This window comes from Momordica charantia, assembly GCF_013281855.1.
Source record: "Momordica charantia cultivar OHB3-1 chromosome 4 unlocalized genomic scaffold, Mcharantia_2.0 BLBB01000004.1, whole genome shotgun sequence".
In the NCBI taxonomy this organism is placed as follows: Eukaryota; Viridiplantae; Streptophyta; class Magnoliopsida; order Cucurbitales; family Cucurbitaceae; genus Momordica; species Momordica charantia.
In genome coordinates, this window is record NW_028275162.1 from 22,729,224 (window position 1) to 22,754,795 (window position 25,572).

At 29.1% G+C, this 25,572-nt stretch overlaps 2 protein-coding genes across 2 annotated transcripts; one reads left to right on the forward strand and one right to left on the reverse strand.

Annotated features, from left to right (window-relative positions):
• Nucleotides 1-16,389: 16,389 nt before the first annotated feature.
• On the reverse strand, nt 16,390-18,149 carry MYB43 (myb domain protein 43). The gene is made up of 3 exons (XM_088122624.1): nt 17,928-18,149; nt 17,679-17,808; nt 16,390-17,128 (listed from the first exon to the last, which is right to left on the reverse strand). The coding sequence occupies exons 1-3, from the start codon at nt 18,058-18,060 to the stop codon at nt 16,483-16,485; spliced, it is 909 nt and encodes a 302-aa protein (XP_087978750.1). The 5' UTR covers nt 18,061-18,149; the 3' UTR covers nt 16,390-16,482.
• Nucleotides 18,150-21,210: 3,061 nt separating this feature from the next.
• Nucleotides 21,211-24,869, forward strand: LOC111011982 (ADP-ribosylation factor-like protein 8c). Its single transcript, XM_022285986.2, has 6 exons — nt 21,211-21,486; nt 22,525-22,606; nt 22,689-22,721; nt 22,807-22,928; nt 24,300-24,461; nt 24,559-24,869. Exons 1-6 carry the CDS (start codon nt 21,449-21,451, stop codon nt 24,674-24,676), a joined length of 555 nt encoding a protein of 184 aa, XP_022141678.1. The 5' UTR covers nt 21,211-21,448; the 3' UTR covers nt 24,677-24,869.
• Nucleotides 24,870-25,572: the final 703 nt, after the last annotated feature.

The following is a 25,572-nucleotide window of genomic DNA, read 5'->3' on the forward strand; positions in this document are numbered from 1 at the left end:
ATCTAAAATAAATAAAATTCACATATGTTTTTATTATAATAAGGATGATGGTAATTGAAACTCACGCAAAAGGAAAGAGAAGAATTTATTTGTTTATTTTAATATAAAAAAAGAGAATGAATCTAATTCATTATTATTATATGGTCTAATCAAACAAATTAATTTATCATTTTTATGTAATTCTTATAAAAGAAGAATTTCTACATGGAGGTACTAAAAAAAAAGTTTTTAGGACATAAATCCCAACCATAAATAAACAACCTAATTCGCCAGAAGTACCTACAATTTTTTTTGTGATCAATGTGATTCATTACTCGACTTTCTTGTGACACTATAAAAAGTTACTTAAAATATATCATATGATATGAAACTCAACGTATAAGGTAATACTAACGAACTTATATTTCTAAATGGACTATTTACCATTTCATAACAAAAGAAAAAAAAAAGAGAGAGATAGGGAAATTGGAATTTAAGAAACGAAGATGGCTAAGGGAGACAGATAAGCATTAAAGTTTTTATATATATTTTACTAATATATGCTCTCATATATATTTCATAAAATAAACGATATTAGGAAACATCATTTAGAAATCAAGCCATTATGGAGATTATATATATATATATATATATATATATATGACATTTGAGAGGATTTAGCTCAAAAGATGTAACGTTACATATCTAGTAAAGTGACACCGTTTGATCTATTTTATAAATTAAATGTTATACAAAAAATCTTATTTAAACCATTAATGTGGAGATCGAGTAGAGATATACTCCACAATTATAAGGTTAATTGGATAAAAGTATACATTTGTCATTGTTAAAAGAAGAAATGAAAAATAAATTAATAAGATCATTTTAATCCTAAGTTTTCTTATGAACTCCATGTGAGTATGTCTCTTTTTTTTATTTTTTATTTTGGATTATGTGAGGATGTGTATTTTAATTAGCTATTTGAAGATGGTTAACTTAATATATTTTCTAATTTTAAGATACAATTGAATATGAGTCGATAATGTAACATTCCTATTAGGGTATTAAATTTCGATTGATATGTTAGATATTTCTACCGACATTTTCATAGTATTGCAAAAAAATCAACAAGATATTAAAAATAGCAATATAGTATATATTCCTAATATAATCATAATATTAATATATTAATCAGTTTTGATTTTCTTTTCGAAAGGGTCTTATAAATCTTTTATTTTCATAACCTTTCTAGAAATATTAATCGACATTGACATTATTTTACCGACGTTTCCATTGACATTTCTACAAAATTGAGACATTTTCCGACCCAAACAAATTTCACAACTTTCTTTTTACAAAAAGTGCTATAGAGTTGACACGCTTTTACATTGAAAAAATCTTAAAAGAGTTCCTTAAAGAATGTTGATTGGAGTACTCTTAAAAAATAAGTATCCCTCCTTGGAAATCTCAAGTAAAAAGTACCAAAATTATATTGTCCAAAATTAAGATAAAGGATTAAAATTTAAACATGGATGTGCCTAAATATAAATGTTATATCATCCACACACACATATATTTATAATTCGGAATTGATGTCGTATGCCTTCTGGTTCAATCCTTATAATCGGGAGTATCGACGACTACCTAACACTGTAATCAACGTTGCGGGACTCACCCAAATGATGGAAGTTCCAGCTATGCACTCCATGGGGATCGAATCAGTCAGCCAAAAACTTACTGCGCTACCACCCACCGATGGTCATATATATTTACTATTTTTATTTTCCCTCAATTAATGACCTAAGCAATTACCCTTCCAAAGCAATCCCTTTTTTGGATACAAAATCAATTTCATTGAGGAGAGTCTAAGTCTCCCACACCAAGATCAACTTCTGATGACCAATAAACTCTAGGGTTTTTACTACTAAATTAGTATTATTTCTTCTCCAACTTTATAAAATATGATAACCTTATTTCTCTTATTGGTTTGGAAACTAGACCCTTCAACTCTCATTTTCTTTATTGCGGCCAACTCCTCCTTTCTATTTCAAGCAACCAAAATCTCCATTCAAAAGTATCAAACAAGTTAGTATCAAAAACAAAATTCAGACTGTCTTTGAAAATTCTCTTTGAGAACAAGAGTATAAGAATCGTCATCTCTAGTTTGCTTTCTTTGAAGGCGAACTCCCGCGAAGTTTTTTGATAATCAAGGTGTGTGAGCTTTTACGACATTTATTTTGGAAATCTTCATAGGGCGAAATTACCACCCTCCAAATTAGAAAATCTAAAATTGTTTTTTTTTTTTTTGAATATTTTTCTTGACTTGATAGTGTTTGGTAAATATACGCTGTATATATAAACTGTGTAATACTGACAAGCAGATTACAACGTATTGGCTTCAAACAATATAGATACTGACAATTTGATGAACACAAAAACTTGATAAATATAGTCGAGGCACGCTTCAATAACACTAACCTGAAGACAATTATTCGCTCTGCACAAGTTGCTAACAGACTACATGGATCGTCTCAGCAGGATACAACGACTAACTCCAGTAGAACTGCAACTTCGAACTACTCGGATTTGACAGAATTCTTAGATACTTGCTCTCAACACAAACAAGAACAATACCACAAAAGAAGAGAGAACTTTTGTGAGAGGAGAAGAAACTCAAATGAGAAATGCTTGGATCTCAAATGAGGAAAAACACAACTATATATATATAGTTGTCCATACATGTAATCTCTCACACAAAAGTAAACACATATGTAACATTTTTACTTGTGTAACTTTTAACACATTACTGTAAAAAACTTCTCACTTAAGAAATAATTTAAATTTAATATATATGTGTTTTTAACACATATAAAGTTACAAATGTGTAACTTTGTAATTTAACCAAATAAAGAAAACAAAATCGTTATAGTAATAAACATATTCACAATATGTAATTTTCACTTTCTTTAGCACATTAAAAACAAAGAGACAGGTCATTTGTTTTTTCTTTTCTTTATTTGAATTTTTTATTTTTTGGACTTACATTACATTTTAACATAGTGCCTCACTATTCAAAAGAATTAGAGGAGAGACGTTTCATTATTCTTGGGTTTTCAATCCTATTAAGAAAGGGAGGAAAACAAATATATATACACTCGATTGAGTTATAGTCTATTTTAGTTGAAGTGATTATGTGATGTGCATTTCTTCGTATATTATGTGCTTTGATCATCTTCTTCGTCCTCCTAATTAAATATCATATGTTTAGAAGTTGGAGAAAAAGTGTTATTCAAGTAAGTGCTCGATTTCTAAATTTAAGGCTCGAATGAGATGATTAAACAACGTATTTCTTTTGTAAACAAAAACAAACTAGTTATATGAAAAAGCTAGCTTTTGTGCCTTTTGATTAATTAGTTTTAGCCCCACTACTGATTTTATATAATATTTGTATTAATATTTATGAAGTTTCATCTAGATGATTTGTAATGAGCTATCCCTTTCACAGTCAATTGATTTTAAAATCTTAAAATTAATTGACTGTGAAAGGAATAACCCATTTATATTATAAATTTTTATTAAGTCTAATTATCTTTTCAACGGGTGGGACGATCACTTCTTAGGAAATCTTTGTATTAGTTGGAAATTTAAAGAAAATCGAGAGGATTGAGCAGATGCATGCCACCCCCATTATGAATATTTTGCTCGTTTCTTGATGTATTTGGAGTTGGTATCTTGATTTTTTCAATGGTTAGTTCGTACTAATCATGTTAGGTAATATTTTAGAAGTATAAATGATTTAAAGTTCCAAGTTTTTATTTGTTAAGCACATGTTTAATTCTTTTTATGTGGGACTTGTCTATCTGATGTATATGATGGTGCTTTTGTAAGGTAGGATGATTTGTTGAGTTAATTAAATTAGTTGACTTTATATATCATCATGTTTATAATATATATCTAATTTTTCATAATCAATGCAGTGTCACTTGTGTTGAGTGGATCCTTATAACTAAGGTTCATCTTGAACTGAGCAATATTGTAATCAGGCTCGAACTTGGAACCTGAGAAATCACCTTAGCCTCTTACCACTGTACTCATCTCCGCAAGAGGACCCACTTGGAGACTTGGGAGCTCACCCTCCGAATCTTCTGACCGCGTCATCCGAGACTCCTAAACGAACTTCTCTACTACATCTGATCAGTGATGCAGGATGTATTAGTATTAATGTGATACCTCATGACACACATGCATTTGAATAAGATCATTTACTTTTTCAAATTATGAAGTAGTATATAGGATTAAGTACTCACTACAAAGCGAAAATGTTTTGTCATATCTACATTTGAGATGAATTTAACATTAGAGTGCTTTTAAGTGGAAAGCGCAATATGTTAGGAAATTATTTATTTACCAATAGTTAAATATACATCAAGATATGTTTAGCATAATTATGTTCTAAAAGGATGAAAGTTGGTATGATTTGATTGGAGTGACAATTTGAGACAATATAATATCATTGGTTTTATTTTTAAAGGTAAAAAATTAAAACAATGTTATAAATTAATTGACCTTGGCTGATAAGTCAAATTAAGATAAAACCAACGACTTGAGCATTTAAAAATAGTTCAGTTGGAGTGACAACTTTGAGATTAAAAAAATATCAAAATCTTTTTAATAATAGCAAGGGTTAAATAATAAATTTTAAAGTGGTTGCTCAAATATTGAGAATTTTAAATTGAAAAAAAAAAAGAACAAAAAAGGATTGTAAATTGCAACTTGTGTTAAAAGAAAAAGAAAGAATATCTCAAATGAATAAACAGAAATTGTAAATTGCAAATTGCTAAATTATTTCATACTATTATCGGTATTGTAAATTGGACATGGCTTAAATAATAATTTTTTTAAAATCGTATAATAATGTATATTTGGTTGGTTGGAGAGCCTTTTTCTTAACCCATTGACCAATGATTGGAAAACTCAGACAAACAATATAATATCGATCTGGTCGACTTCGATTGTTCGTGTAATATTTTTATGTAATGTGTATATGAATGAAATTTTTAGATAATTAGACGTGGAATACAAATAAATAAATAAGTGTGTGTGTGAGTGAATAAATTTGAATAATTAATATCCAGAAACATATAAGAGTAATTTTGATCGGATAATTATGATGTTCGCTGAAAAGTTCAATCCTAATGCATATTCAAATACATCCACTAAATTCTACTCGTAGTAACTTAACAATTATTTTTGAAAAATATTTAGCTCTTTCACGGAACTAATCTTATCTTCACCGAAATTAAATGTTTGACAATTAAGAGGAAGAAATGAAGTAATAGAAATCTTTTACAAAAGTTATAGTCAAGTATTTTATATTATTATTAATTTTTTTTTAGCACAATAACCTAATAAAATTGTAGTCTGATTTTGACATTTTTTTAATAAAAAATTTATATTTATATTTTCGTTCCTCTCGTTGTCATAAGCTGTCTCGCATTTTCCTCTTCTTTAATAAAATGTACGTTTTCCTACTTGCATAGTTGAAACTTCTTTTTCTCCTATTATTGTAAATAATTGACCACCATAGAAATAATACTAAGGAAAAAAAGCTCAAGTCGTATAAATTATAAATAAAAAAAATATTTTGATTTGATAATAGTAATTAGAAGGTTGCACTGAGATTGCATTCATTTGAATGTTATTCTTTAAATAATAACCTTTTGAGTTTTAAAAAGTTTTAATTATCTTCAGTTCATATGTCATTAGTATTAGTTAATCAAATAATGTTGTACTAAAAAAATTGATAAAATAAAGTTTATTTTTTAGTACAATAAATTTGGGGATAGGTTAGTTTTTTAGTCCAACAATTTGGGGACATGAAAAATCTAACCTCTGACCTCAAAGGAAAGAATAATAGACGGCAAAACTATATATATTTATATTGATGATACAATAATGTTGATTGATATTAGCGTTAGAGACTAAAAATAAATATAATAAAAGAACGTAATCTAAACTTTATAAATTTAATTAGTTAAAAACTAATTAAGTAGTTCCAAAATTCAAAGGTAAATCACTAAGTAAACTAATATTATAAATAGTCAACCTGTGCATAACTGATTGAGATATTGATATATAATTTGTGAGCAGTGAGTTTGTATTTTTGCTCATTTATTTGAATTTTAATGTTGTTAACAAAATGCTAGGTTAAAATATAAATAAGATCCCAAAATTTTAGATTTTGAGTTATATATCTATTAAGTTTCCATACTTTAAAAAGTCGTTGGGATAGAGCTCTTTTCCCAACGAAATTTATAAAGTCAGGAAAAACCCACTTTTTCGGGCACTTTTTTAAATCGTCGGAAGTGTTTAATTTTTGCTGACTTTTGTTACAAAAACGTCGGGAATAATGATTTTAAAAGAGGCCTAAAAAATGTTCTAACAACTTTTACCGATTTTTCAAAATATGCAGGGAAAAGGTCAAATAGAAGTAATATCGATAGTTTAGTTAGGAATCTATCGATTAAGCCAACACAAACACGACCCAATTGATTAAGATATTACAACATTGATCAAAAGGTCGAATGATCGAATCTACACAGGACATTAAGAACCCAGAAATCCTAAGTGTCTTTGTCCTCATCCTTCTAGTGACAAAGGTGACAAAATGTGTCAGCAACTCCGCGTTGGTAGATAATGAATGTGAGAAGTCAAAGGTGGCATTATGACTATTGAGATTTGGTAGCCTCACGCTCCTCCATATTGCATTGCACTTACCTTTGCATAATCATTTTATTTATGGTCACATCTTTTGCATTCAATTTACAAATTATATTAAACTCTTTTCCCAGCTCTTCTTCATTAACAATAAATTCAATTGTCAAATCGAAAATAGTTCAAGAGTTAAAACACCTATCTTTGATCAAAAGGTTATGAGTTCGAACTCCATCCCCTACTAAAAAAAACAATAAATTCAATTATCATTAAAAAAGAACAATAATTTCAATTATAAATTTAATGCATAAAATTTTTAAATTTTAATAAAATGGATTAAAATTTCAAATCTCTATCATACTCTTTTATTTAAATTCAAGTAAAAAGATGACGATGTAAGTTGAAAAAAAAAGCTATATTTTTTTAAAATTGGATTAAAGAAAAAAAATTAAACCTACTTATTACAACTTTTCCTTTTTCTTTATTTAATTTGTTTTCCTTAAGTTCCTCTTTCCCTGCAATTGAATTATATGAGTTCGTTAGAGTGGCTAATTCTGCTCATAAAAGCAAGAATTCAAGTCTCCTTTAGATCCAAAAAAATTGTTTCTTGGATTTCATGTGTTAGCACGGGTATGTGGTGAAGAGCCTCACTAACCAAGGTTGGAACTTACAAGTCAGAATCTAATATTAGTGTGGTACTTGAACAAATGTACTTCGAATATATCTTTAAGTTAAAACTCAGGTCTGAGAGCAGAAGTGACGAGCTAGAAGTTAGTGCCAGAGATATATTGCGTACTTTTAGGGGTTGACTTCACCTTTTATAGACGGGAGATCTGAGTAAGTGAGCCTTGACAGTTAGAGTCTATCTCGTCAGAGATGATATTTAGCTAGCATCAGAGATATTCTAACAACAACATTATCTTTCTGTTAAATGTTAGCGGATATTCTGTCGCGAGTGAAGTTTGCTCGAGATTGGGGACTGAGCTAACCTGCTGTTAACGTGATGAATACTTTTTCCTCCTTAGCTCGACAACCCAAAATCTAGTCTGAGCCCCACATGTCCTCGTAGGATTAGTTTTGTTCACGTGTCGCTCTCAATTTCATTCCCATGACCATTTTAATACCATATTTTTCTTACATGTTATTAAATCGTATCATTAAAAAAATTATATTGTGTTTTAATTTATGTTTTGATATTGATTGATTGATTTTTTTTTTTAAATTCAACAAGATAAAAGATTCGAACTTCCAAATTATTATTTTTTAGTTGAACCTATATATCTTAACAACTAGTTTGAGGAGTTAAAACCATTTAGTTGTTATTGATGTCAGCAATTAAAAAAACTATAGTAAATTATTTTCAATATTAGTGTTGAATACCTTCTATAACAATAATAGTAATAATTCAGGCCATAGAACAAATCAAGGGAGCTTTTTTAGGTAGAGGAAAAAAAAAAGAAAGAAGAGAGAGAAAATGAAGAAGAGGATGAAATGCATACGTAAGAATTACGTAAGAAAGAGGAAAAAAATATGATTGGAGGAATTTTGTAGGAAGTGGTAAAAAGAAGAAGAAAGTCAATTACGCGTCAGCTTAAGAAAGTGCCACTTGTCATATTTAATGTGAAAACGACTTTTAGTTGTTTTTTTGTGGGATTTTATTTTTGGATGTGGTCTGAAAGTGAAAGCGATGGCGCATTATATTGTAAAGAATTATATTATATTATATATTTGTTTATGGTAAGGGACCATTCCGACATTTCAGAACAAACTTGATAAAACGAAAACGACATTTCACACCAAACCATGAATATGATTAGCGTATATAACATTAAAGAAAAAATACAGCTAAATACATAATGTAGTCTTGAGAAAAAGATATTTACTTTTTTTTTTAAATGTATTTTCTTTTTAAAATCACATGAATGTATAAGAGATTTAAACCTCTGACCCAACTCGTTTTACCAATAGAACAAAAAGTTAATAATTAGTTACAAATATTACAGCTGATTTTTTGGAATGAAAATGAGAAAAGGAGAAAAATGAAAAAAGCAATTATACCTTTAAAATGAGCGATTTCTAAAAAGAAAAACAATTGAATTGATATACCTAATATCAAGTATATAGATGTTATATTTCATATTATTTTTATCAGTGGTATAATTTATATTCGGTATATAAACTAATTATATATAACTTATATACTTATTTAAGCACGACTCAACTAATTAAGGTATATATTATCGATTAAAAGGTCAAAAACTCGAGTCCCCTCTCACATGTTGAACTCAAAAGAACAAAAGATAAAAAATCTTATATACCTAATGTTAAGTATATTAGTGATGTACTTTATAGGTATATCAGCTATGTCAATGCATACTTAAAATGAAGTATACTTCGTATTATTAATAAGAAACCTACAATATTATTTGAATCAAAATCTCTAACTCAAGAAGATTTATCTATGATGTACAGAATATGAAATAACTAGATCTACTATATATTATTGTGATTGATATTCTTCATATTAAATAAATCAGTTATTTTAGTGATATGCTGTATCAATTACATAATATCAAGTATATCATATATATTTCATATTATAGATATATTGGTTATATAAGCGACGACATACCTAAAATAAATTATATCACTAATATCAATTTCTTTCGTGATCTTAGAAAATAGGAAGGCAAATATTATAATAAAAAGAATATCTGATTTTATAGTGGCGAAATTAGAATAAACTATATATATATAGTAAATTTGATTTAAAATTTTTTACCATATTTACAAAAACCAAAAAGTTGTTATGTACCTAAAGTTATGCCGGCCTTGTTTGGGTAGAACTTTAAAACTTTCAATTTCATCAATTTAAACTATAGATTTGAATATGTGGTAGAAATTTAAATTTATCATTCCAATTGCCCTCTACACAAGATTATATTCTACACAAGATTATATTCTCTACGAGGTGATGCATGATCTCTATATATTTTATTAAACTTGATTTGACATCAAGCTAGAATCAAGTATTAACTTAAGTTTTAGAGTGTATATAGTTGAGCATCACATCGATGTATTGCATGTCATCATCTCAACAGATTCAATAAGAGTACACACTCACATTACGATACGTGTTACCTTGAGCATAATTCTCCATCTGCATAAGGTATTAATAATGACTTTTGAAAACGTCCTAAGTTGTAGTTTTGACTTTTGATTTAAGTCGTACGTGGTAGTCCGGAGAAAAAAACAAGGTAAACAAAAATTTTGCTCTAGAAACTGTACGATAGTCAATTTCCCAACAAATGATGTTTATTCATGCTATACGAATTACAAAATCAGTCTTTAATATTTTTGTTATTTATATTTTAGAACTTCGTTTAATTTCGCTATTTTATTCTTTTATATGTACTGATTCGATCAAGATCTTATTGTCATAAAAAACTATTGACTTAAATGGTTATGAAACATCAAAATACATTATATTAATTGAGTTAGAACATTATATAATATATTTTAATTTCATAAAATAGCCTATAAAATTATAAAAAAAAAAATCCTATCATGATTTATAAATACAAGTAGTTTTTATAGAAAATGATATTAATATATATTTATGGATTTCATATCATAACTAATTGACGACGAGATGAGTAGCCCATATCTATTATAAACCATCTATTTTTTTTCGATGTGGGATCCTTGATAAATGAACTAGATTAAAAATATTATTATAATGATAATAGTAACCTCATAAAAGGACCATTTTTAAATTCATATGCATTATCTTTCTTTTAATCTTTTATGACACTAAAGTCTTGATTAGAGAAATAAATACATACAAAGGGATTAAATTAAAAATTTTAAATTATTAGGGGAAAAATAGGTAAAAATGACCTAAAACTTAAGGACCATAATTGAAATTATAAGTTAACCTAAGCATAATTCAACTAGTCAAGACATATATTTTCTATGAAAAGGTCGGACATCGAACCTGTACTCGTTGAACTAAAAAAAATAGTTTGAACGGTATAATTCTTCTCAATTCTGTCTTTTAATATTTTAATATTTAAAATTACCAAATATTTTCAATTAATACTCCCTAATCAGCCCCATAATGAAGAACAAAATATTATTGAATAAATGAACATATTTTAAATGTTAAATATCTACATTAGGTCCATTCAAATACTATGGTTGAAAAAATGTGAGACAAAATCTTTTTAACCGAATAAAATGAAATGAATATTATTAGTATCACCTCTTCTTTATTAAATTTTAATAACGTATAATTGATGTCACTCGTTCTTTATATTCAATTTCAACTACGGAATTGAAACTTTTAAAGCGTTAAAGAGGCCGAAATCAATCAAAGAATACGTTTTGCACAAGTTTGATGGAATTTATAAAATCTACAAAAAGAAAAAATAAAAAGAAAAAAAGGATGGTATTTGAAGAGATGAACATGCAGAGGGTACAAGTGGCTAATTTGAGGGAGAGAAATAAGTCAAAAGCTAATCTCGAGTACCGTAGTCTACTCTTCCAATCAATAACAATAAACAAAAATACTTACATTTCATATTGATGTAGTTAATTCATTTTATTAAACTATAAATTAGTATTTTAAATATAATTAGTTATTTCGTAAGACGACTATATAAATAGTTTTCTGTTCAAGACGACGTTCTTGGCCATTTGACATTACATGTCTAAATCTGTTGGACAATGAATATCAAACATAAAGTCAGGTTGACGAATATTAACTAGATTAATATAAATTAACATATTTTTCATCGTATACGTCAGTGTACATGTATGAACATGGTATTTATATTTCGTACATTGTATTAGATTTGTTTGGGTGTGAGTGGAAATTAAAATTCAAAGGTGTAGAAGTTTGTGCAAAATGGAAGCGGTGTGAGTGGAAACTAGGGGCTTTGGTTTGTAGGATGCCAAACTCATTCATCTCTAGGAATTTAAATTCAAACCCTTTTATATTAACTCCTTTTCGGGATGTGAGTATAGCCTTGCATCGCAAGATTCATAGTACGTATAAGATATAAGGAATACATCTTCATTGATAGTAAAATCAAAGTATACAAATACGGGTTTAGTTCAAAGTAGATAATATCATAAGACAGTTATAAATTTTGGCATAATTTAGATAATAATTTAGATAATATCGATAATATTCAGGTTGACGAATATTAACTAGATTAACATAAATTAACATATTTTATCAATATTTTATAATTCTGTCAACGAAAATATTGATAAAATATCGATGTCGATGGATATTTAATTATGGAAAAATTATAAAAAATATTAAAGTTAACAAATAAACATTTTACCATTTCTAAATAAGTTAAAAATGGTTATATTAATATTATACGTCTATATTAGTGATACTTTTTTTTTCATATTTATCGGTTTTTTTGTAATACTATTGAAATATCAATTTATCTATCATGTTGATGTCAACTCTATAGATACACGAAAATGTCAATGGAAATGACAATAAGTATATATTTAATCTTTTTATATGAAAATGTAATAAATTGATGCAATTAAATTGATGCAAGTAATTGTACGAAGTAAACATAAATATTATTTGGGATTGGACTTTGGGTGGAACGTCTCGTGCGGTGCAACACTTTTGTTTCTCTCTTGTGACATATATGGTTGAAACGAAATGGAAAAGTTTTCTCTTACTCTTCGAAATCATACGCTGGCATTTGGGAAAATGTTGAGATCTCTGCATTAAAGCGGTCATCAAAAGCTTCCCACTTTTGTAATTATGATGTAACCATCATTACCTTAAATAAATTGAAGTGCTTTTTCTAAGCCAAGTTGTATGTTTCTCACCTACTCTTTTCATTACCTATTCGTTTCAATGAAGTGTGATTTTTTTCCAATATATATATATATATAATATATACCTATACATATATATATATATGTAAATTTGTTAACATTCTCGTACAGACAGACCTTATTTATTCTCATTTCCATATGTAATCAAATAGAGTTAATTTTTATTTCCAGGTATTTTAACATTTTATTTTCAGGCATTTGTCATCATAGCTATCTTCTGAAACCTTAAACCAGTATATGTGAAACACTGTGACGGGGCAGGAAGAATAAATGGAGTCATCTTTACCTAAGAAAAAAAAAATATAATAGTAATAAATATTGTAATTATATTCATGATGAAAGAAGTGTGAATTTATCTTATTTTGATTTTGTTTGTTATTTGGGTTCAATTTTTCAATGGTCAAGAAGATATTCCAAGTCAACCACAATACAGACAAAAAGAATATAGGCTTGGAAATTATAATATTTTAGGTAATTAGCTGGCTTTCACATTGACTAGGAGTGTGTGGAGGAAAATCTTTGGCTTATTTTTATTTTTCAAAAATAAAAATTTGGCTTCATTATCTCCTAGAATCCCACTGGCTAAGTTTGGAATTTCTTTTTTCTCAATACAACTACTACTTCATTACTCCATTCCTTCTCTTTTCACATAATTCACCGCTTACATATGCTTTGCCTTTTCTTTTTGCATGTCATCTAAGGATAATGCCTTTTGCTAAAAATACGTCAAAATGGTTAGCATGTTTCTAACTTATTTATCATCCAACCCTTCTTTCGAATCGACTTTAAACATGTTACCATGAAAAAGTCTCGTCATTGACAATTGAGAACTTAATTAGTCTTATCATAAAAGAGATAAGAGCAACAAAGATTCAAATATTATTTAGTAATTGAATTCCTCTCAATTATCAATGTCATGTAATCATAGACTAATTAATCAAAGGTTAAAGGATATAGCGATGCTCCTAAATTGCAAAAATAAATAGCTGGCTTGTTAAACTTGAATTAAGTCGACCTTTCCCTTTGGTCCCTTGGCTATTCGTGCAATGATATCTAATATATATATATATATATATAATAGGTCGTTGTTGATCTATTATAGCTCAAAAAAATCATATGTAGTTGACCTTTTATGGGAACTAAGGAAAATAGATGTTTAGAGCTTGATCTAGTTTAACATTCCTTGATCGATTTTACTTAGCATATAATGACATGTAATTATTCGATTGGAGTTAGCTCTTGCTTTAAAATCAACTAGCTAGTATGAACAAACATAAGCATCCAATAAGAGTACTTAAACTAAATTTTCTAATGTATCTCATCTTTATCTTATTTAGTTGACTTATTGATCTCAATATGTCACATTATTGTACCAAATCATCACCGATTAATCTAATCATTGAGGTACGCCAACATTTAAGTAACAATGTTAATGGTGAGTTATCACTTGAATTTCATTTACAATTTAGAGTTGTAATTGAAGTTTTTAAAAATTTTGGGACAAAACAAACACAATCATTCAAATTTAATTTAGAGACTAAAACACGAAGTACCGATCAAATTATGTTTGAAGACAGGTTTAAACTTTCATGGAAGCTAGAACATTTTTCCGTGACGCCACACATATAGTATATTGTCGTTGATAAATATTTTTAACATTTTAAAATTTTAGGTCTATATTTTAATGGTGTTAAACAGGCAACATGGTAACCAACCATCTATATATACAACTCAGAGTTTTGTTTTGTTGTTTTAATTAAGAATTACAGTTGATTAGGAGATCATGATTAGAATCATATTAAATTATATTACATTTACGGTATATTTTATTATTGTATCTTAATACATTTCCCATTTTTTAATATATATTTACTTTTCTGTATAAATGATGAAAAAATATAAAATATTCCATAAATGTGAATTAAGTACATTTCTCAAGTTTTCTCGATAAAGACTTGTTCATTCAAAGGTAGCACAAGTTCTTCCAGCCTTTGCCAACTTGGAAAATAAGACTTAGAGATAAAAAGAGATTATGGTGTACTTCTTCAGAATCTAATTTTATATTTTAATTATAATTCAATATTAAACATCTAAATATTTTATCTAAATAAATATTTTTTCCAAAATTAATCTTAATCTCAATATGTCAACTTAAGCATCGTTCAAATTTGTGCAATGGTATTTGTAATGTTATATGCTGAGAAGGAATCTTAATCCCAATATTTAATTCATAAATTATGTTAAAAAATAACTCTCAATAAAGCCACGTCTCTTCCCTATCTTTTTGTTTTAATTTTTCTTTTTTTTTAACATATTAAAAGTTTCGATAACATCTTTTAAGAAAGATTTTAGTTCAATTATACCTTTTGAAATTTAATTTCCAGAAATTAGCTAAAAAAGAAATTAAATTAAATCTTTTAATTCGTGAAGGACCAAGAATTTAATTAACTGCATAATTAAGTTAGATAATATTTTGTATGATTTAATTTTATTTAAATATTCTACAAAAAATTTCTTATACTTGATATTTGTCATGTTCGGTGGTGAAAAAAATAAAATAAAATATATATATATATATAATTAATGACTTTATCTGTTAAAAAAAAAGACTTTATATAACTTTCTTTCTTTCCTTTTTTTTTTTAACCATATTCCTATCATTGATTTTCATATCTTTTATTCACAAGTCAAGTACTTAACTTAGTCAAATCAATTATAAAAAAGTTGATATCTACAAGTAGTATTATTTTATTATTAAATAAAAAATCAATTCCGCGTTTGGTTGTCTTTTTTTTTCCTTTGGAAATAAAATATGTGTTAATTTAAGTGAAAAAAAAGCGTTGGTGTCACTATCTGCTATAATTCAGCCAAGTCCCAACTTCCTACTCACGTGGAACTTGCAATATTTGTAATATTTCGAATTGGTAGGGGAATTATATAATTAATTAAACCTATTTTTTAATTAATTAAACCTATTGCATTTTATTTTTATTTAATTTTTGTCGGATAATAACGTTCATTTTTTTCTTTAAAGGGTTTGGAGCTCTTTTTCATATTAATTTTATAAAATTTCTCGAGACATATATTTTATGATATGAAAAAACTAAGTCAAAATGTGGAGGTTGCATTTATTTTTCTCTTAATAATATATAAATCCTATCGAAAGTATAAATTAAAAATAAGTTGAGTGTAAGTGTATATACTAATGTATACTAAGTCAGAGTACGGTAGTTGCACTTGTCTCTATTGCTTACTTCGTCGTTTTTTCTTTTCAATTCAAATAAGCAGTAGGGGTGACAGGATCTCGTCGTTGGAGTTCAGACCGTTCTATCATAAAAAGGTCTGATAAAGTCGTTTAAATTTGAGCTTTATTGTTTAAATCTTATTTATCAACCAATAAAAAAAAAAGAATCGATATATTTAGTAGTTAACAGCCTATGATATAAAAATGACAATACTAAACATCTACTCTCAAAGAAATTGAGGAAAATATTGAATTATAACATCTTTAATAACTAGAGCAAAATAAATCTAAACTAGCTTGTAAACTTAATTATCAAGTATGTAACATCACGAAGATGTCAAATAAGAGAGAAAAAAAATTAAATTGTCATGTCATTTTGTCTTATTTATAGGTTCCAAATAGCAAAAAGACGATACCTAGAGTTTATATTAAAATTTATGGAATCAAAAACAGAATAGAACTTTCTTTTAAAGGTTGAAATTTATTAAAATGTAGGCCACGGAGATTTGAACTAATTAATCGAGAAGATATAAATATCTTAACCCGTCCTGGTGAAAACAAACAAAAAGATGGGATTTTCCCTAAAATGGTGTGGTTTTTATTCCATCTATAAACGAAAAACAAGCAAAGTCATATAGAAGATATTACATGATATATATAAAATTAAATTATAATAACCCATAAGGCCAAGGTTGAGGGTTATTATCCAATTCCAAGGTAACACAAGGATTATTATTATTATTAAACACAAAATCCCAAATCCCAAATTCATCTTCTTCCCAAGGCTCCTCCTCCATGCAATTATTTTCACAAATATTTGGCCACTCAAACTCAGGAAACTCATTTACCAAGTCCTGAAGCAAGCTGTTGGCTGCTGCCAATTCTGAGTTTGAAGATGAAGAAGAAGAAGAACATGAATAAGAAGTTGAAGAAGTTGAAGTGGGCGATGAAGATGAAGCACAAGGGACTAGAATTTCATGATCAATTACAGGAACTTCTTCTGTGCAGAACCCATCAACCATCAACTCCTCCATCATGCTGGTTCCGTCGTCGGCCGCCACCGCCACCACCACCGCCTCTTTGTCGTCATCTTTCTTCGCTTCTTCCGGCGGCGGCAGCTGCTTCTTTGGTGGCTTTTGGTGCTTCTGCTCCTTTTGGGGCAAATGGGTGCCATCGGAATTTGGTGGAGAAATGGGCTTGTGAGTTTGAGGATCAATTCCCATTTTTTTAAGCTTCTTCTTTATGTGGGTGTTCCAGTGATTCTTTATTTCATTGTCGGTTCTTCCCGGAAGATGAGAAGCAATTTTTGACCACCTGTTTCAAAAAAAAAAATTATTAATTTTACATTTCCTATTGATACCTCATCTATTAAGTTAATAAAATTAATAATCTATAAAAGAAAAAAGTATAGTATTTGGCTCGTGCTTTTCTTTTTCTTTTTAATATAACATACAAATATCGAAGTAAGGATTTGCACTTCTAACGTAAGAATTTTTTCTTTTTAATAGAGACCACAAATATATGGTTGTGGCTGTGGGTGACTTTTTTTCAGTGGTGAGGGACATGAATTTTATGTCACTCATATATTTTTTTTGTTTAAGAAAGGGAAAGAAAAGGTCAAAATTGCCCCTTCTTTTTTAGAATAAAGACTTACATGCTTCCATGATTAAACCACATGGAGAGGAAGTCTGCAAGTGTCCAAATAAAGAAAAAAAAACCCCAAAAAAAGAGAAAAAAACAAAAAAAAAAACTGAAGAGGAAGATAAAACCGGGTGCTGGGATTCCTGAGTAACATTATAAATACATTTAACTAAATTAAAAAAAAATGGTTGATGAATTATAATAGAGAGAGAATTTAAGGGACCTGTTGCCTAGTTGAGAATGAAGATCAATGACCATTTTCTCTTCATATTCAGACAAAAGACCCCTCTTCAGATCTGGCCTTAGATAATTGGTCCATCTCAACCTACAACTCTTCCCACATCTCAACAATCCTACAAACAAACATAAACAAACATAGTTCAACTGATCAAATAACAGAACATTCTCTAGAGTAATTAAGAATTATAATTTTCGAATTCGTCTTTCGAGACGAGGAAGAGAGAGGGGAGACCTGCAAGTTTAGGAACAGCCCTCCAACAACATTGGCCATTGGTGAGGATGAAGTTGATGAGCTTCTTGTCTTCTTCAGCAGTCCATGGCCCCTTCTTCAGCCCAACTTTGTCACAACAAGGTCGCCTTCCCATGGTGTCCCCAAAATTCCCAATTAATTTCTCTATGCAAATTTTCTCAGAATTAGAACAAGAAGAAGATGAGAGTAGAATATTTAGAATCTATGGGAGCTATATTTATATATATGGAGCACTGAGAGGGAGACTCGGCCTGCCCTTGCTGAGGTAGCTAGCCAGGTGGCAATGGCAATGGAAATGGAAATGCCAATTTCTTTTTTCTTTTTTTTCTTAACTTAAGTTATTTGGTTGGAAAATTTTAATTCTTCTTTTTGAGTTTGATTTTGGAATTTTCTTTTTAAGTGAAAAGAAAAATGGTTATATGAACACTTTAACATTTACGCGTTTACCAACTTGTTTGATGTCGTTTTCAGAGTTTTTCGTCCCCCCCCCCCCCCCCCCCCCCCCCCCCCCCCCCATTTATTTCTCTCTCTCTCTCTCTGTTTTTTTTTTTTTTTTTTTGCTTCAATTTCAAGCGATTTGTGCTCTACTCCTTATTTACTTAATTTCCTCCTTTCACATTCCTCTTGCTAAGAACACTCAAAATGAACCACCCAAAAAAAATGTTGACCACCCTCATAGGTACTTTGTCATAAATGATTTATCTTAAAATATTTTATGGTGGAGGATTCGTATAAGGATAAGTAATGTCTTTAATAATTGAGTTATGTTCATGTCGACAAAAAAAATAAAAAATATAAAAGATATTATAGTATTTTTTGTTAATAAGTATACGTGATTTTGTTATTTGGTATATCCGTACCATTCTTTTAATTCATGGGACCATGTGTGCAATGATAATATTAAAATTTCTTTTAGAAAAAATTTCAAGTGATCTTCAAGTAGGTATTTTTCTATTTACTATTATTAAAAAAATTAACGGTCTATTTATTCTAGGCTCTCTCTCTCCCTTGGTGTGTTCATCCTCTCTTAGCTATTGTCATTTTCCAAATTTTTTCATATAAAAAATGAAAAGAGTATTATATAGGATTAAAACAAATTGTTTTTTCATAACTTTTTCCAGTTCTAATATATTTCATAAATTGGTTTGATTTGGATAAAGTAAACAAATTAAATCGGTGGCTAATGTCTATTTCTTACCAACTCTAAAGTCTAACCATATCTTTTCACTTCTCTCAACTTATTTCAATAATATAGATCTTAATGAAATAATAAAAGGAATGTAAATTTAAATATGTCAAAACTTTTATATTTTTTAAGTTTTTAGAACAATAGATATTTTTTATTTTTTATTTTTATTATTATTTTTTTAAGAAGGAGGTTACAATGACATATATAACATTTTGAAAAAAAAATTATAAACATTAATTGACTTTGATAATTAGCATCTTTTAATTTAAGTAGTAATCCTTAGACTTTGCATAGTTAATGATTGATTAACTACAATTATAACAATGATTAATAACATAGATTAAGCTATAATTGCAGTGATCATTAATTTACATGTATCCTATTATTTACTATATTTAGTTACCATTTTAGATGTTCTTTTTGTCATTTAAAAAAAATGTTATTTTTGTCATTTTTTTGTCTAATTATATCAGATTTGCAAGTCCCATTAATTTGGAGATATTATGTATGATTTTTTATTTTAAATTTTCTTATTTTTGTAAACTTAAAAATGGATGGTTATAAATATAATATACCTCCCATTAATAAAGAATAAGCATATGCCAATTTCTTTGAATATTCAGATTTATTTAGAAACTTTTGCTAGAAAAATTAAATTAAGTTTTAATGAATATCTTATAAATGTAATACACCTCCCCTAGTATTTTCCAAACAAGAAAAAGAATAGCTTCCATAGTTATTTCTAAAGAAACTTTCAATAGGAAAAAACAAAAAAAGCAGAGTTTTTAAAATATATGTATAAACACATCCTATGAATTTAAATTGGTTATAATTTTTTAAAAATAACATAATTAAATGGGTTTTAATATAAAAAGATATAAAAAAGAATACGAGGATGCGAAATAATAAATGAATATTATGCCTACATATCATGCTACTAAGAATGAAACATACCACTGATTTATAATTATTTTTTTAATTTATGAATTAAATGAAATTTATCTTATAAATTAAAATTAAGATACTTTTGTCCACTTTTATTATGACAGTATAAATAATTATTTAAAAAAAATGACAGAAACTGGAGTGCAACGCGATTTTTATGATTTCCATTGCCTAGCCCAGCCCAATGTAAGGGTTTCTCATGGGTCCACTCAATTATATCCAATAATATATTAAAAATATTTTTTTTATTATCTAATTTAAATTAATCTGAACTCTTGAAATTAATTAGTGCTCCAACAAAGAATCTATATGACTAGAGAACCTTGTAAACCTAGAGTTTATGAGCTTCATAATATTAAATTAATTGATTATTTATTATTAAACCTAAGATTGATCTAATTAAAAACTAAAAAAAAATAATAATAAACCAAGAATTGCATGCTCGTTTTATTATAGGTTATATCTACAAAATAATTATCATAGATTTCAGTATTATCTTAGCATGAACGCTCTCCAACTAAAATGAATGAAATTATAGATTCTATACATTAAAATAATATACTTATTGGTTAGCGGCGGATTAGAAGTTTGAATCTTCCTCCCACCCTTGTTGAAATTAAAAATAAAATAAAATAGTATCATGTTGATCGATAAAACAACCTGTACGTAATACCATGACAACTTTTCATGATTATTATTCATTGATAATTAAGATTAAATCCTAACTAATTCGAGTCTAATTCAATAGTGAAAATCATTACTCACTTCCTCTATAGGTCTAACATTTGAATCTCTACTCCTGTAATTGGTAATGTTATATTCTAAAAAATCAATACTCAATCATATACTTAAAAATTAGAACCTAAACGTTAAACATAACTAGATATAAAGTACTAAAAATGAAATTTAACCGTTAAGTTGAGCACAGTCAATAGATAAAATATCAATAAAGGAAGTGGTCGCAATGGTTAAAATAAAAATAAATAAAAGAAGTAATTCACAAATTTTAATGTGACCTTGAGAGAAATAGGACATGTCACGGTTCATCTTGTTAAAGGTTTTTTATTATTATTATTTTTATTATTATAATTATTTGTAATGTACATTGTTGTCGAACATGAGCCTGGACAAACGGACGGTACAAGGACAGAACATTTTGGCCCGTAATTGAGGATTGCCTCGGAGGCTGAGTCGCCCAAGTATCTTCCTTTTCTTCTCCATTACTCATATTTTTAGTCCAGCAACAATCCTCTGTAAACATTCCTCCGTCTTCCACCTAAATTTCCACAATTTCCATTTCTTCAGCTTCTTTTGCTTCACAGTAATCCAGAGTTCTTCACAGCTTCATCCTGCCCCGGATTTTCCGGATATGGGTTTCTTCGATTCCATTCTCAATTGGCTCAGGAGGTAAAAATTTTCTCCCCCAACTTTCCCTCTTCTTGAATTGTGGGATTTATTGTGTTAGTATCGGTTCTCTTTGTTTGGTTGCCGAGAAAAATTGATGTATATATTGGCCTAGTGATTTTGGGTTGATTGGTATTAGTTTGCTAAACGAAGAAATTGTCGGCTGATTACTGAAGTTGGATTGTAATTTAAAATTCGAACTTGGGCCTCTTATTTGAGATTAGTTTATAGCGAAGGGTAATTAGAAATGCGGTTTTATGTGTATTCGTTTGGTCTTCAATTGAGAATTATATTAATTCGAAGTTTGAAAATTCAGCCCTTTTACCTGAGACGTACTACAGCCGTTCAAGATTTATATACTTATTAGTTGAAATTGAACAATTGGGTCACTTGCAAATCTCAAATTTATCACATAGTGTACTCTGAAACTTGAGATTGCTTGTATTTTTGGGTTTTTGATGTAGTTGAATAAGTTAGCCTTTTCTTTTGGTGAGATTGGGTTGGATTTAGATGCAAAAAATACTGGCTATCTCCTTCCTCTAGGCTGGCACTGGTGCTGAGAGTTCCCTTTTATACGGTTCGAATCATTCTTAGATGGCCCCTACACTTATAGTGTCAAAGACAGTCGATTTTGTCGTTCTTACGAAGGTTGTGAAAGAGGGCTACTCTTTAGCTATGTCTCGCGTTGCAGAGCAATAACAATGGAACACAATTGTTACAAACTATTTTGGTTTTCTGCCTTGGATCCCAAATTGGGCAAGTTATATAGATTTATGGATCTCATAGTACTCTAGGCACTTTTATTGCCTTATAGTTTGGAAATGAAATCCCAATTTTCAGTGAAGCCATCGTGTCAATAGACCTTCCACTACCACGACCGTTCCATTTAGACTTCTCCATGAAGAAACAGAAGTGTTGTCTTCTACTCTTTGATCTTTTGTTTGCTACCTAAATCATAACACCTGTTGTTGCTACATGCTTGGACTGACTTCTACAGTTTCATACCCTTATGCGCCTCTAAATTATGTTTATTCTTGTCAGCCTGTTCTTCAAACAAGAAATGGAGCTCTCACTTGTAGGCCTCCAGAATGCTGGGAAGACATCTCTTGTGAATGCTATTGCTGTAAGAAAATGCAAACTTTCATATCCGGTTTTTGTCTAAGTGAACTGCCTTCTCATCTGCTGATACTTTTCAAATTTTACAGACAGGGGGCTACAGTGAAGATATGATTCCAACTGTCAGTATGTTTTCCTTTCAAGTTCATTATTTATGCTCTGGTAATTGAATGTATCTTACGATTTCACCTCGCACTCTGACATCAGGTGGGGTTTAATATGCGAAAAGTTACAAAGGGCAATGTTACAATTAAGCTTTGGGACCTCGGAGGACAAAGGAGATTTCGCATGATGTGGGAACGATATTGCCGTGGCGTGTCTGCAATTGTGTAAATATCCTGAGTCTCTAAACCTTTCTTCCATTCTTTTCTTAGATATATTTGTTACTTGAGCTTATAATATGGCTGATTGTTTATTTAAACACCAGAGCTTAATAAAATTTAGATCGATACCAAGCAAACAAATTATTGCATTCAGATATAACATCCTCTTATCCAATTAACATGATCCATACTTATTTTGCATTAAAATAATCGTCTCGTCTCTTCTCTGATTTAGAGTATTCAAGTTATTCTTTTTCCAATTAACATTTTTCACATTAGTATGATAGAACCCGAACTAGAAATATATTGAAATATAAAAGATAGAGTAACTACAATATTTTCCGAGTAATTCAAGGTACTTGGAATCTCCCCTCTCTTGAGTATTCTTACTCAAGACTAAACCATACTAATTAATTGGCTACCATTATCCTTACCCCCTCACTGTATTTATAACCAAACCCTCAACCCAATTACTAATATACCCTTGATATCCTAATACTTTCGCCAATCTATCCTAACAGCAATTTTATCGTAATATTAAAATATAGATTCTCCGAGCTCTTTGAGAGGCCTAGACTCTCCTCTTTCAAAGAAATCTCTAGTATGCTAAATTGCTCGTATCTAAATCAGTATCTATTCCCTGTTTTTTTAGTTGTTTATGTTGTACCATATAAGGAATTAGAATATGGCTTCTATTCTTTATCTGTCAACGTGACATCAGTTTCGATGTCTACACGTTTTTCTATAGCTGAGATATTCATGTCTCATCCTAAGCCTAGAACTTATTCGATTTAGAGGTATAAATTTGCATTCATGTGAAATTGCTGGTGGGTACTTTGAATTTTGATGATGATGTCTATTTTAGCTTCTAGAATTAGAAAAAGATTTTAGTTACGTCCCTAAATTTTGAAGTGTGATTTCATGTTGCCCTTGTCAGTAACACAATTAATTAAATGATGTGAAATATCTATTGGAAAAATGTTGGCCGATTTGGTGTGATGTACTGACAGAAGGAAGTAGAGAATTGGACTAAATAAATTGACAAGGTCTATGAAAGGTGATATCTTTGATATGTTGGGCATACTACTTTATGTTGTTCAGCTATTTACTTCTTTAATAAATTTCTCTCTCGTGTCATGACAAATAAGCTACATTTATCCAATAGGCATCTTACATCATTATTTAGTTAACGGCATTAACTACAAGAACGGTATAGAATCAAAACCTTGAAGATGATGTTGTTAAAACCTTTTACAGTTTAGAGACGAAAAAGATACTACCATCAAAGTTCAAGACTAAATCCAGAAATTAACGTTTTTTCCGTCTCTTGGTTATTAGTTTATCGTTTGTCCTGATATATGGTTGGTGCAAGGTCAGGTATGTTGTTGATTCTGCTGATAGGGATAGTGTTCCCATATCAAGAAGTGAACTCCATGAGCTCTTGACAAAACCTTCATTAAGTGGAATTCCTCTGCTTGTTCTGGGCAACAAAATTGACAAGTCAGAAGCACTTTCCAAGCAGTCACTGGTTGATTTGTTGTGAGTCCCAAATATTTTGTCGATGACTTGGAACGATATTCTCTGTTAATATTGAAAATTATTTTTTGACGATAATCTTTTCGATTCTTTCCCGCAGAGAACTTGAATCAATTCGTGACAGGGAGGTATGCTGCTACATGATCTCTTGCAAAGATTCGGTAAACATCGATGTTGTGATCGATTGGCTTATCAAACACTCGAAAACAGCAGGATGATCAATTTTATACCTTGTATTGTCTAGTTAAAGAGTCATGGAAGTTCAAAACTGTACTTTATTTAAAGGTTTTGAGCTCAAACTGGTGTCAGAAACTAAATGAGCAGTGGTTGGTTACAAAAATATATATTTTTTTTAAATGTTTGTGTGCAGTTAGTATAGTCGACGATGACTAACTACATACAATTGTTAAAGATCACTCCCAAGGTTTATAGTTGTGAATAGACTTATCTCCAACATGTTGATGGATAAAAGTTTTTATGAAATTAAATATTCGCAATCCCTTATATTAAAAGGGAAATAAATGATGCAATTCTCAAATTTTTGGTTTGGAGTTTTAACAAGTTAATGATGTTTGAGCTTCTTTCTCCAAGTACTATGGAAAATAACACTAATGAATTGCTCCATCTAAAAGCTTTGGATTGTTTTTGTTGCGTTTCTTAAAACTTTCAAGATCATTTTTATCGTCTAACTTTGAAAATTTTCAAGATTATTTTAATGGAATCACAGTGGTTATCCTTTCAAAAGTCATTTCAAACTCACTCTTAAATCTTTATTAATGTACGTTCAGGCAATCGAGAGGTTCAAAGTTGTTTTACCTTGTAAAAAATAAATTGCTCTAGCTCGTTCTTTGAAAAGCAAGACAATGAAACTAAAAACACAATAGATATTTACGGTCCGTTTTCGTTTCTTATTTTTCGTTACCTCTTTTTTTAATAAATAAAAACATAATTGGATAGTAACTCTTCTTTGTTCTTCTTTTTTTCATTGAAAAAAAAAGAGGAAACTTGATTTTGTTGGAATTTGAAACAAGAAACAATTTGTTTTTAATTATATACAATTTTGGGAAGGTTTATAAAAAAATGAGAAACAAAAACATAAGTAGTTGCTAAATGC

Bases quoted from the DNA above. Each gene is read 5' to 3' on its own strand.
- LOC111011982 (XM_022285986.2), top strand. From the start codon at position 21,449: ATGGGTTTCTTCGATTCCATTCTCAATTGGCTCAGGAG. The intron at 22,607-22,688 runs GTAAGAAAATGC...CAAATTTTACAG, and splicing joins CTCTTGTGAATGCTATTGCT to ACAGGGGGCTACAGTGAAGA. The intron at 22,929-24,299 runs GTAAATATCCTG...GTGCAAGGTCAG, and splicing joins CGTGGCGTGTCTGCAATTGT to GTATGTTGTTGATTCTGCTG.
- MYB43 (XM_088122624.1), bottom strand. From the start codon at position 18,060: ATGGGAAGGCGACCTTGTTGTGACAAAGTTGGGCTGAAGAAGGGGCCA. The intron at 17,809-17,927 runs GTCTCCCCTCTC...GTTTGTTTGTAG, and splicing joins GGCTGTTCCTAAACTTGCAG to GATTGTTGAGATGTGGGAAG. The intron at 17,129-17,678 runs GTCCCTTAAATT...TTTTTGAAACAG, and splicing joins CATTCTCAACTAGGCAACAG to GTGGTCAAAAATTGCTTCTC.